Source organism: Mustela putorius, unplaced genomic scaffold (genome assembly GCF_011764305.1).
Source record: "Mustela putorius furo isolate JIRA1106 unplaced genomic scaffold, ASM1176430v1.1 tig00000127_pilon_pilon_pilon, whole genome shotgun sequence".
Taxonomy (NCBI): Eukaryota; Metazoa; Chordata; class Mammalia; order Carnivora; family Mustelidae; genus Mustela; species Mustela putorius.
Window position 1 is genome coordinate 1,924,226 of NW_025421288.1, and position 13,003 is coordinate 1,937,228.

The window sequence follows — 13,003 nt, forward strand, 5'->3', positions numbered from 1 at the left end:
CTTAACTCATGGTTGGCTCCTTTTCTCTGAATGTTCTCAAAGGAAAGCAGAATTCCTTAATTGAAATGTGCTTTAGAGAGAATTACAAGTCATGGAGAACAGTTCTTTCTGCCTGCCTACCTGCATACCTTCATTCCTTCCTTCGTTCCTTCGTTCCTTCCTTTTTTCCATGCTTTCTGGCTGTTTGTTGTTTGAACAGTTGTGATTGTATAAACATCTTTCTCTTAGCAAAACAGAGTATAGACTAAATGTGAGGAGTATTTCATAATCCATAGTGTCAGAGTTGAGCTCTCAGGAAAATAAGAACCAGGCTGGCATTATGATGGAAGCTACTAGTTTGAGCACAGAAGTACCAAAAAAAAAAAAAAAAAAAAAAAGGAAATCGGTTGCCTTTTTTAGAGTGCATCCAGCAAGTCAAGATATACACTCTCATATTTGATCTGTGTACAGGTTAAATAATCAACCAAAGTCCTCAATTCATCTTTTGCTTACTGAGGAAATTTTGATATGCCAGAGCTTTCTCATGGCATTTTTCACTTCTGCATTCCTCAGTGTATAGATGAGTGGATTGAGAAAAGGGGTCCCAATAGTATAAAATACAGCCACCATCTTGTCCATGGGGAAAGTGGTTGGGGGGCGTGTATATATGAATATACATGGACCAAAGAATAAGATTACTACTATGATGTGAGAAGTGCAAGTTGAGAGAGCTTTTTTCCTCCCTTCTCCACTGTGATTTCTCAAGGAATGCAAGATTACAATGTATGAGATCATCAGAATCACAAAACTGCTTGAGCAAATGGCCCCACTGTTGGACACCAACAGTAGGTTGATCCTATAGGTGTCCATGCAAGCAAGTTTCAGCAAGGGTTGTAAATCACAGCAGTAATGATCAATCAAATTGGGTCCACAGAAAGGCAGTCTCAAGGCCAGGATAATCTGGGCTATAGAATGGATAAAAGACCCTATCCATGCAAGAATAATAAGGATGGTGCAGACCTGTCGTCTCATGATGGTTGGGTAATGTAAGGGCTTACAGATTGCCACATAACGATCAGCAGCCATGAGGATGAGCACAAAGATCTCCATACAGCCAAACAAATGTAGGGCAAAGACTTGAGTCATGCACTCATTGTAAGATATGATTTTTTTTGCAGAGAGTGAATCCACAATTAGTCTGGGGGCTGTGGACGTTGAGAAACAGGAATCAGCAAGGGACAAATAAAATAGGAAAAAGTACATGGGGCTTCCAAGTGTCCGGCTGGACTTGATGGTCACAATAATAAGCAAATTCCCTACCACGGTTCCCACATAAAAAATGAAGAAGATTACAAATACCATTTTCTGTCTCATGGGATTTTGGGTCAATCCTAACAGTATGAACTCAGTTACGGTGTTATTTTGTTGCATTATTTCAGGCAAAGTAGAGAAATGGAAGGTTAGAAATAATCTACTGACAAAAAAGTATTATGAATCTACAGATAAAAATGTATTATGAAATGACTACTCCATTTAGAGAGCAAATCCATATACTCATGGATGTGTCAATTACCAGTTTGTAATCCCTTACCTTCTGTGTTGTTTTCTTCTGAATCGGGTGGGAATCATTATGTTTATTGAAAATATATTCACCTGAGTGCTTATGGAAGCAGTGAAATATATCAACAATAAAAGAGTATGTGATTCCTCAAGAATAAAAAACATTAATTTAGGGATTGGACCCTACAGCAAGGACCTATAAGGACAGGATGTTGCCAAATGGAGAAAACTCATGCATGATTTACATAATGTTCTTTCATACTATTTGAGCTTCGTAGTTCAGTTCTAAAGTATCTTCTAGTAAGTATTCAGAACAATCAAGGAATGATGTAGAACCTTTTGATAGTGTTTTCCATAATGACACCTAAAAGAGAGATAGAGATGAGAGAGAGAGAGAGAGAAAGAGAATGAGAGAAACAAACAATATTTTAGCTGTGAGCATTCAGTCTTTTGGTCCATTCCATCATGAAATTTATTTTAATCTGTCAGCTTGACTGTTTATTTCCTGTACTTTAACTCACAATAATTTCTAGTTGTTTAGCATTTTAAAATAAGTTTATGTCATAAACTTTTTACATTTTTTATATTGTATTATGTTGTCCAAAGTTACATTATTCACTTTGTTCATATCTTAATGGGTCTTTCAAAATGTATTTTTTAAGACACAAAGAGTGACTGAAACTAAAATGAAGGATAGAGAACATTTGGCATGAATCAAGATTTTTTTTTTTTCAAATTACATGTTATTTTAGGTACCATGGATATAGAAAATGAGTTAAGGAAGCTCCAAGTCATAGCTGAATCTTTTCAATAGAATTTCTGGAATCTATTTCCTGGAGTATTCCCTACCCTGGCTTCAGTAAGAGGAGATAGAAACAAGAAGGGAACTAATATTTATTTATATATATTAAACATTGGAATAAACCTTCACCATCTTATTTACCTACATTTTCCAAATAGTACCACAATAAAATGCTTAAGTGCCAAGGCATTAAATATATTTACATCAGGTATTAACGAGAAAAGCATAATTTTGTCATATATAAACGGATTTCAGAGATCAAACTTTAAAAACACAATGAATAGGATGCCTGAGTGTCTCACTCATTTTTGTCCCACCCTTGGTTTTCACTCAGGGTTATGTAATTGAGTCTGGGTTGTGTAATGGATCTGGGATCCATGCTGGGCATAGAGGCAGCTAAAGATTCTATCTCACCCTCTCTCTCTGCTTCTTTCCCTGTCAGGATCTCTCTTTCTGTCTAAATAAAAACAGAAAATCTTTAAAAAAACGAAAATGAAAATGGCCAAAGAGCTGATTCCAAAAGAAACTCTTCTTATTAAACATAGTTTGAAAAGATTATCAATTTCATTCATGGAAAAATACATTCAATTTAAATTCCAATCACATATCCTTTTGCCTATCATATTAATAAAGTGACCTTTTTGATATAGGTATTTTAACAAACACAGATGAAAATGATGAAACATTAATCCCATACATTCTTGGTAGGAGTTTAAGGGTATGCAATCTCTCAGGGAGTGGTTTTCAGCATTGATATTTCAATGTCACATAGACACAGGTCTAGCATTTCCATATGCTGCAAGTAATCTCACTCAGAGGCACAAAGACAATCACAGCAGTCCTTTCCGTGTTGGCAAAAGGTCAGATACCACTTCAATGCCCATAAGAAGGAAGCTAAATGAATCAAGGATGGTATTTTATGTGGTCATAAAAAAAGGAAGTGTTTGCTAAAATATGTTCAAAAGTAATAGAGTTCTGAACTGTATGCTGAGGATGGTAATATTTTCATTAACTCCAGAATAATATATATCACACACACACGGACTCATATCCATTAGTTATACTTAAGAGAGCATGGGGATAACATAATATTTGTGTCCTGAGGGTATGGAAATTGCATTCTTGGAATCAAAGTTAGATGAATTACTTACTTTTTTAAAATACCCCCTTTGGTTGTTGAAAATACATCATAATGATGCTGCATTAAAAATAAAGCTTTTAAATACCTTTTCTTCGTAGATGGCTTATTAATCATCTTGGTATATTCGTAGTTCTTAACAACTGTCTTCTGACAATGGCTGCAGGGACAGCAAGATTCCTAGGACCAGAGTAAGATTTAAATGTCTGTGTCAGAGGGTGAGTCACTGTAGAGACAGTTCTGGACTCATGGCTCTTAACCACATCATGCCCCAACCACACTGCTAATCAGTATGATTTCCCTGCCCTCTGAGGTTTTTGCCAGATATGCTCTTTGTCCAACTTTTTGGCAAACAGGAATGAAAACTTGTCCTTGGTTTCTAACAGTTAAATATTATAAAAAGATATCTATCTTTCTATCCACCCAACTACTTATTGATATATGCTGTATTTATCATCTATCTGTCCATCTATCTATCAATCCTCTATCATCATCTATCAATCATACTTATCCATCCAGACCTATTGATCTATCTATATAATAGAAATACAGACTGAGACATTTGTATATTTCACATAATAACAGATATAAGAGAGGCTTACATTCAAAGGAAGCAACATAAGAGAGACAATTTTTATGTTTACTGCTAAATTGATCATCTAGAAAAAGTAAATATTTATTAATAAGTATTAATAAAGTGAATGAAAGATTTAGGAGAGTTTCAAATTGATACATTCCAAGTTTTCAGTCCCGTCCAATACTCACTTACAACCTAAAAGGCAAGCCTGCTCCATCCCAAGTAAAATAATTATCTCCATGGAGTAGTTCCTTGGACACTCTAATACATTTTATTTCTATTTGCTTATCTCTCCACCAGGAGCTGCTGGGCATTTCTATCACTCGGTGTTCTCAGTTTCCATTGTAATCTATGTCTAGAAAAACCCCTAAACTTTCTGTTCTTCCACAAATGGCTTTTATGTGTCAGATGCAAACTGTGGCATTGATCAGATTAATTTTCTGTGAGTTAGATACACAGTTATGTTAATCTCTATCACAAATCTCAGCATTTTTTGTAAGAGTTTACCTGAAGGTTAGGATGTTCATTTATTCTCCTTTCTTCTCAAGGTAATTTGGCTACTCTTTGCTCAAATGAGAATTAGAAAAAAAAAAAAAAAAAAAAAGTCTTTTTAAAATCCGGTCTGATCTCATTTGATGTCACCGAAGCTCAGATTCTCACCTGCATGCCTGAAGAAGCTGGTCCTGGATGCATCCCACATTTTCTGAAATCAAATCTCACATGGAATGTTGACTGGGAAATACTCCCCTTTTGCCTTTCCTGCAGTAGTATTTAAACATGAGTGATACAAAATATAGGAGTCTGGGGAAGATAATTCCCTGAAGTCGCAGTTTATTTTTTTCCCCTTATTCCCCCTTCCTTTTTAATTAAGAATCCTGAGCTAGAAGTAGTAGAGAACTTAATCCTCAATATGTATTAATAGGTTATGGGAAAAAAGTGATCTCTTCTTGAAATTAAAGGTGAATATTTGGGCCATAAAGGACGTCTTTTGGCTAGAATAGAAAAAAATAATAAAAGCAGTGATTATCTAGTGATCTAGTGGCCAGGACACGGTTCTTGATACCATTATCCAAGAAAATGAATAGAATTTCTTAAGTAAATGGCTGATTCTAGGTTTGGGGCAGGGAATGTCCAAGATGAACTAGAGCATCCTGTAGTGATGGAAGGTAAGGAAGTGTGCAAACACACACACACACACACACACACACACACACACACAGTGATGAGAATATGGCAAAGGGACCACAAGAGCAATGTGAAGAGCCCCTGGTGACAAAAGCTGGAAAAAAATTGAGAAACAAAAAAAAATGACTCTGAATTGAAATATAACTCATAGTTTAAATAATCCACAAATTCATAATGATATTAAACACTTAAATAAATAGGTAATCAATAGGGGAAAATAGACAAATCTCCCATAATAAAAGAATCTCCAATGATACTGTAGTTACTCTGCTCTCAAAATTGTAGGTTAATTCTCAGTCTTTTATTTGTAGAGTGAACACAAATGAGTTCCATCCGAAAGACTCACTGTGGAGTGGGATGAAAGGAGTCATTTTAAGAGGAGAAATGTGGAAAATACTACCTTAACCAGGTGATCAAGGTTAACATCAACTGTGATGAGTCACATTGAAAGTATGTACCCACTGGCATGATCTGATGCAAATGGAGCTTGGCCTCTGTGATCTTTCTCCTAATAATCCATGACCCCTGTCCAATCTTGAGTAAAATATCAAACAAATCCCAAGCGAAAGGGTTTTTTTTTTTTAATTTTTAATTTTTTATAAACATATATTTTTATCCCCAGGGGTACAGGTCTGTGAATCACCAGGTTTACACACTTCACAGCACTCACCAAAGCACATACCCTCCCCAATGTCCATAATCCCACCCCCTTCTCCCAACCCCCTCCCCCCAGCAACCCTCAGTTTGTTTTGTGAGATTAAGAGTCACTTATGGTTTGTCTCCCTCCCAATCCAAGTGAAGGTTTTATATAAAATGTCTCACTAGTTCTGCTCAAAACAGTCAAGTTCATCAAAACAAGAACAGTTGAACAGAATTCTTGTGAAGTGCACTGCGTTAGCTGTAGAAATGTAGTGTCATTATTTTACATACCTCAAAATAATAAAATGCTGTATGTTAATTGTACTTGAAATAAATAAGAGAATATGTAGAAAAACTCACTGTCTGAAGGTGCTGAAGAAGATATGTCAACTGAATTTAATGTGGGATTCTGGATGAGATTCTGGAGGAGAAAAATGCCATTAGTGAAAGTAATCTGAATAAAATATGGTTGTTGGTTAAAAATAGTGTCTTCCCATGAAGTTAATTACTTGTGAACTAATGTATTCTTTCATGTAAGATGGTAACAGAGGAAACTGAGCACAGAGCATGTGGCAAATCTCTTTTTCACCATTTCCCTGTTAATATAAACCTGTTATAAAATATGAATTTTTAAAACATAAATGGCTTATTTCATGTAATATGTCATCAACATGTATTTCTGTTGTAGCATGGCACAGGAACCTTCCTTTTCTATGTGGGATAATATTTCATTATATGTGTACCACATTTTGTTTGTTTATATGGTGATGGGCACTTGGGTTGCTTACTTATTTTTGCTAATGTGACTATTGCTGATATGGACATGAGGGTACATATATTTCATCCAATCCCCACTTCCAGTGCTTTTGTTATATACCTGAAGGTGGAAACTAGAGATCACTTTCTCATTGTATTGTTAACTTTCTGGGATGTCATACTGCCCTTCTTTGTGGCTGCACTAGTTTTATATTTATGAACAGCATGTACATACATGTTTAGTGTTGTTGGGTATTTTCTCATCTGCTCATTGCCCACATTGAAATATCTATATATCTATATACATAGATATATAGATATTTTTAAATAATTTTTATTTTATTTATTTATTTAACAGAGAGAGAGAGAGAGAGAGAGAGATCACAAGTAGACAGAGAGGCAGGCAGAGAGAGAGAGGGAAGCAGGCTCCCCGCTGAGCAGAGAGCCTGAAGCAGGGCTCCATCCCAGGACTGTGGAATCATGACCTGAGCCGAAGGCAGAGACTTAACCCACTGAGCCAGTCAGGCACCCCTGAATATATATTTTTTGATAAATGTTTATTGAAGAGTTTTGTTAATATTGAGGTTTAGGAATTCCATGAATTGACTTTTCACTCTATGGACTGTGGCCTTTGATGAAGTTTTTAACTTTGAGCTTAACAAATTTATTCATTTATTTCTCCTGTAAGCTTTTTTAGTGTCATATTCAAGAAATTATTTCCTAACTTAATGTTAGGAAGGTTTTTTTCATTTATATTTTCTTCTAAATATTTTATAGTTTCAGCTCTTACATTTAGGTTTTTATCCATTTTGAGTTTATTTTTTATACGGTGTAAGTTAAGCCCTACCTTTATTCTTTGCACATGAGTCTCTAGTTTTTCCCAAACTATTTGTTGAAAAAACCATCCTTTTCCTATTAGGTGACTTTGACACTCTTGTAGAAAAAGTCAGGTGACCATATAGGTGATATTTTGTTTCTGGGATCTCAAATCTATTCCATTTGTCTGTGTACCTCTCTCAATGCCGTTTCCACACTGTTTTCATTACTATAACATTATGATAAGCTTTAAAATCAGGAAATATGAGACCCACAACTTTTTCTTTTCAATATATTTTTTTTCTTTTGACTAAAGATCTCTTGAGTTTCCATATGAAACTGTCAGCTGATTATTCTATATCCTCAAAAATTGCCATTGGAGTTTTGATATGGGTTGTATTAAAAGTTTATTGCTTCATATATTAACTTCTAAACATTGAGTCTCCTGATCCATCAAGATGTGACATCTTTCAGAGTACACACACACACACACACACACACTGATCTGTTACAAAGAATTTGGTTTTGTTTAGATGAAAGCTGAAGAGTACAAAATCTGCAGAGTCAATGTACCATTTTGAGTTTAACACCACAAACTGCTATAAGCCTGTAAGAGTTGGTGTCCCAGTACAGGTTCATAGGCAGGAGTTCCATACATCAGGAAGAGTTACTGTGTCAGAGTGGAAGCCATCAGACAGGAAGAGCTAATAGTTGAATTTGCAGGCTCTCAGGCAGGAGAATCCCCTCAGACTCATGGAAGTTTAGTCTTTTACAATTTTCAGGCCTTCATTTGGTTGAATGAGGAATCACTTTAGTAAGGGCAACTTACGTTATTCACTCTCTCAATACAAAAGTTAATATCATCCAGAAAAATCTTAGTAATTGAGAAAAGCAATAGTCAAACCAATATCTAAGCATCCTGTGCTCTAGAGAAGTTAACACATAAAATTAACCAGTCCATTGATTATCCACACAGTACAGTGTGTATGTGTGTGTTTGTGTGTGTGTGTGTGTATGTTTAATCTCCACAAATCATACCTAATCTCCAAATAAAGACTATACATGGTTATGATTCCACCTAATCATACTACTATCCTGCGTGCAAACAAAAATGCACTAAAACCTCTGCAAGAAGGCAGGGTAAAACTTTTGGGTGATTTATACTTTCCCCTTGATGTTTAGTTAGCTAAAAACACTGATGGCAAATAAAATTACAGAAAGGCTATGACACAAATTCAGTATATCTTCAGTTTCATGGTAAGGTAATAAGAAAGTGAAAAACATAAAACATTTGTGATATATATATATATATATATATATTTCACACATAAACATATTCATAATATAAATAGTAAATAAAATACCATCTTCATTTTTCTAACAATCCTATGATTAATTTATAATTACTTTCTTTTATTATGCATTTTGTATTCAATGTGCCTTCAGCAAGCAGGAAAGCTGGTTGTGTTTCTTTAGCTGGTGGGGTGACACAAACCTTCATTCCTCAAGTGTCTGGGTCATTAGTAATTATTCCTGGATTGCGTTGTTTTAGTTTTCCATTGACCTTGATATCAGAGCATGTTGGATACTAATTGTCATCCTATGGATCTCCTGTATTCTAGATATACTCTTCCTTACCTCCACTGTACAATAGTAGTCCAATTTCTTCTTGGTTGCCAGGATCAGTCACACCAGTCAGCACAACAACTTACTCCTTTGCCTTTAGATTCAAAGACATGAGCTATCCAAAGTGGTCAGGCAGCAGTCTTAACACTCTGTTCAACAGAATTGTTGTGTCTCCTGCTGAAAACATTTCTCCCATTGGGATGGAGCATAAGTAAAAGGGAATAGGCAGCAAAAAACTTGATAGTGGTTCACTAGGGTTAATAATGTGTGGTGCTTCTCCTATTTCTACCCTTTGAATAGAGGTCTGGGTATGGGAGTTGAGCAACATATCATGGATGCTGACTCAGAGCCTCTATGGCCTTTATAAGAACTGAAGCCCCTTGTTCCAACACGGGGAGTATTGCTACCTGTTTTGTACTATAACTAATCCTACAGTAGGTTGTTCCACCATTTTATGAGACTAATTGCTTCAAAATTGTGGGAAATATGGTATGACCAGTGAATTCCATGAGCTTGGGCCCATTATGGCACTTGATTTGGTATGAACTAAGATTGGTGATCAGAAGCAATGGTGTGTGAAATGGTATGAATGTTGTTAAAAAATTCTCTAAGTTCTCAATGGTTGTTTTGGCAGAAACATTACATGCAGTGAATGCAATCCATATCCAAAGGAAACGTCTGTGTGGCAGTAAGAACAAATCATCACCCTCCAAGGATGGAAGGAGTCCAATGTAATCAACCTGCACCCAGGCTGATCATGCCAAGGAATGCTGACCTATGTGGTCTTCAGGTTGCTTCTGCTGCTGAAAGATTTGGCACTCAGCCACGGTCATGCCCAGGGTAACTTTGGTGGTTGGAAGTTCATACTGTAGGGATCATGTATATCTTCCATCTCTGCCACCAAGACCACTGTGTACATGCATCTATTGAGCTATGATGGTAGTAGATGGGGAAAGAGGCAACCGGTATGCATAAAATGGGTTATCCTATCCACTTGTATATTAAAATAGTCCTCTGCAGGTCAGTCCGTGGTGAGCATTGACAAGGGACAAAGATATTTGTGTGTTTTTACTTATTCAGAGAGCTATGTAAACATGTTCCTTCCTCATATTTTATTGTTACAAATTTTCCATTTTTTTCCCCAAATCCCTGATTATTCAGCCAAATCTTTAGCCAAAACCCAAGCATAGGTATACTTTCTATACCTGGCCATTTCTCCTTCTAGGAAAGTGAACACCAGGTTCATCTCTCCAAGTTCTAACAATTGAAAGAAATTCCCTTCACCACTGACCTTCATGGATTTTCTACAATGTGGCTGTAGTGCTGCATCTAATTACTTTTGAGCTGTATCTACATATTACTGCAGAAGTTTCTGTATAATCGGCCCACATCTTTTCTTCTACAGTTGGTCATAGTGAACCCCTCACATGGTCTTGGGTTCAGGGTCAGGGAGAAAGCACTATAACAAAATTCGGGAATGGTGGGGCCCCTCGGTGGCCCCACCTCTTCCTTCTGCTTATGTCATGATCCCAGGATCCTGGGACCCAACACAAGCCCTGTTTGGAGTCTCTGCTCAGCAGGGAGCCTGCTTTCTCCCCTCTCTCTGCCTGCCTCTCTGCCTACTTGTGATCTTTTTCTGTCAATTAAATAAATCAATAAAATCTTTAAAAGAAAGATTTTTATTAAAAAAAAATTGTGAATGTGATCATTTGGACACTTCATGTAAGTTTTTCTTCAGTTCTGGCTTGGAATAGGTCACTTTTACAATAGTACCCCCATATATGTGTGGTGTGGTAGAGATGTGTTTCAAAACCCCCAGTGGATATCTGAAACCATAAATAGAACTGAACACTATATACACTGTTTTTTCATACATGTATACCTAGGATAAAGTTTAATTTATAAATTAGGCACAATAAGATGTTAAAAATAATAACAAAGTAGAAAACGTACAACAACATACTGTAAAAAAAGAGTTATCTGAATATGGTCTCTCTCAAAATACCTGAGTGTACTGTACTCACCCTTCTACTTTTGATGATATGAGATGATAAATTATCTGTTGTGTAAGAAATACATGGGAAACTTCAAAAGTGTACCTATGTAAATAACCTGATGAGAAGGCTTTCCAGAAAATGACCTCAAAGAAGAAATAAATCACCACAAAACAAACTTCTTCAACCTCTAGGTTCTGAGAAAGAGCCCAGAAAATCAATTCAGTTTCATTGTTCATTTTTCTCATGGAATAAATCTAGTACACCAAGTTCCCAAAGATAATAAAATTATCTGAAAGAAAAATATAACAAGGAAAAACAACATTCATTTCTTACTCAAAATAAATGGAGAATGATAGCAGTTGGAAAAGGAAAAATGGGTACTCACTGCTGCTTGGCATGAATATTTACAGAAATTGAGGTGTACATATTTTTATCACTTTACCTCCATTTTTAGACCATTCATTCACATTATATGAGGAAACAAAGTCCAGAGACATAAAACCAATTCTCTAAGTCACACATCTAACCACAAAACTCAGGCTTTAAATTTTTTTTTTCATCTGCTTGTTTTTAGATATTTAGTAGCTCTCATTCTGTGTAAGACAGCCAAGTAATTTTGAATCATTTCAGAGTTAGAGGTATGGTAATGTTCATATACGTGGAAAAGATCATCTTGTTTTTGTCATGGATTAAAAACATGTCCCCGTATTTTCCCTTCTGAATACTGCCATGAGTGTTCAAGTAGTGTGGGTAATCTCCACAGGCTTTTCTTAGAAGACTGTGATCTGGGATGCCTGGGTGGCTCAGTTGGTTAAGTGGCTGCCTTCGGCTCAGGTCATGATCCCAGCATCCTGGGATCGAGTCCCACACTGGGCTCCTTGCTTGGCGTGAGCCTGCTTCTCCCTCTGCCTCTACCTACCACTCTGTCTGCCTGTGCTCGTGCACTCTCTCTCTCTAACAAATAAATAAAATCTTAAAAAAAAAAAAAAAAGAAAGAAGACGACTATGATCTTTAAGTACATGAATATGGTCCCTTATTTAATATCAAGCTCTTATAGTCAAAAGGTGGTGGGTATAGTTAAAAAGAGGACAAAAATTATATATATATTTTTCTGAGACCATGGTGTTATAATTTTAGATAAATCCTTTAGCTTCATGGGGCTTCTGTTATCCCATTTGTGAAATTAGAAAATCAGTTTTATTATTGTTATCTTATGAGTAGTTAGTTACTTGTACTATCAAATTAAATCCATTTTTTCAGCCTGGGGTAGCAATGGATCTCTTATGAAGACGCAGAGGTAAAAGTAGATAAAGCAATGAAAGGAACTGCTGTAGACACATCAAGACCTGTTGAATTTGAAAAAAGGGGGAGTGAAATCTCAGGCAATTTCTTGTCTTCACTCTCAGTGTTTGACGATTTTCTAGGAAGTACTGTTAAACACCTGTTAACTTAAAAAAAAAAAAAAAATATATATATATATATATATATATAAAAGTCACTGGAAAAAAAAAAAGAAAAGGAAGGACTCTTCTCATAATCTCACTAATTTCTTCATTGTCTTTTTAAATGTTCAGGTCTTATGGTAGTTTATATTATTCTCCCACTCAGGATGTATTAGCTATTTCAAAGACTGTCATCACTGGAAATGCTTTAAATGGGTTTAGGAAGAAGACAATGTCGGATGCATCTTCCGTAATGGCACATCAGATGGTCTAGTGAGGCCACCAGAATGTATGTGTGGAAAGGTCTATGTGCAATAGTTTTTTTTTTTTTTATTGTTTAAAGATTTTATTTATTTATTTGTCAGAGAGAGAGAGAGAGCAAGAGCGAGCACAGGCATAGTGGCAGGCAGAGTCAGAGGGAGAAGCAGGCTCCCTGCAGAGGAAGGAGCCCGATGTGGGACTCGATCCCAGGACGCTGGGATCAT

The 13,003-nt window shown here is 36.1% G+C and overlaps 1 protein-coding gene across 1 annotated transcript; it reads right to left on the minus strand.

Annotated features, from left to right (window-relative positions):
• Positions 1-477: 477 nt before the first annotated feature.
• LOC106004612 (olfactory receptor 4C11) lies at positions 478-1,410 on the minus strand. The gene has a single exon (XM_013050701.2). The coding sequence runs from the start codon at positions 1,408-1,410 to the stop codon at positions 478-480; it is 933 nt and encodes a 310-aa protein (XP_012906155.2).
• Between the last annotated feature and the right edge of the window lie 11,593 nt (positions 1,411-13,003).

What these genes read in the sequence shown, in the direction of transcription:
- LOC106004612 (XM_013050701.2), bottom strand. Translation starts at nt 1,410, where the DNA reads ATGCAACAAAATAACACCGTAACTGAGTTCATACTGTTAGGATTGACC.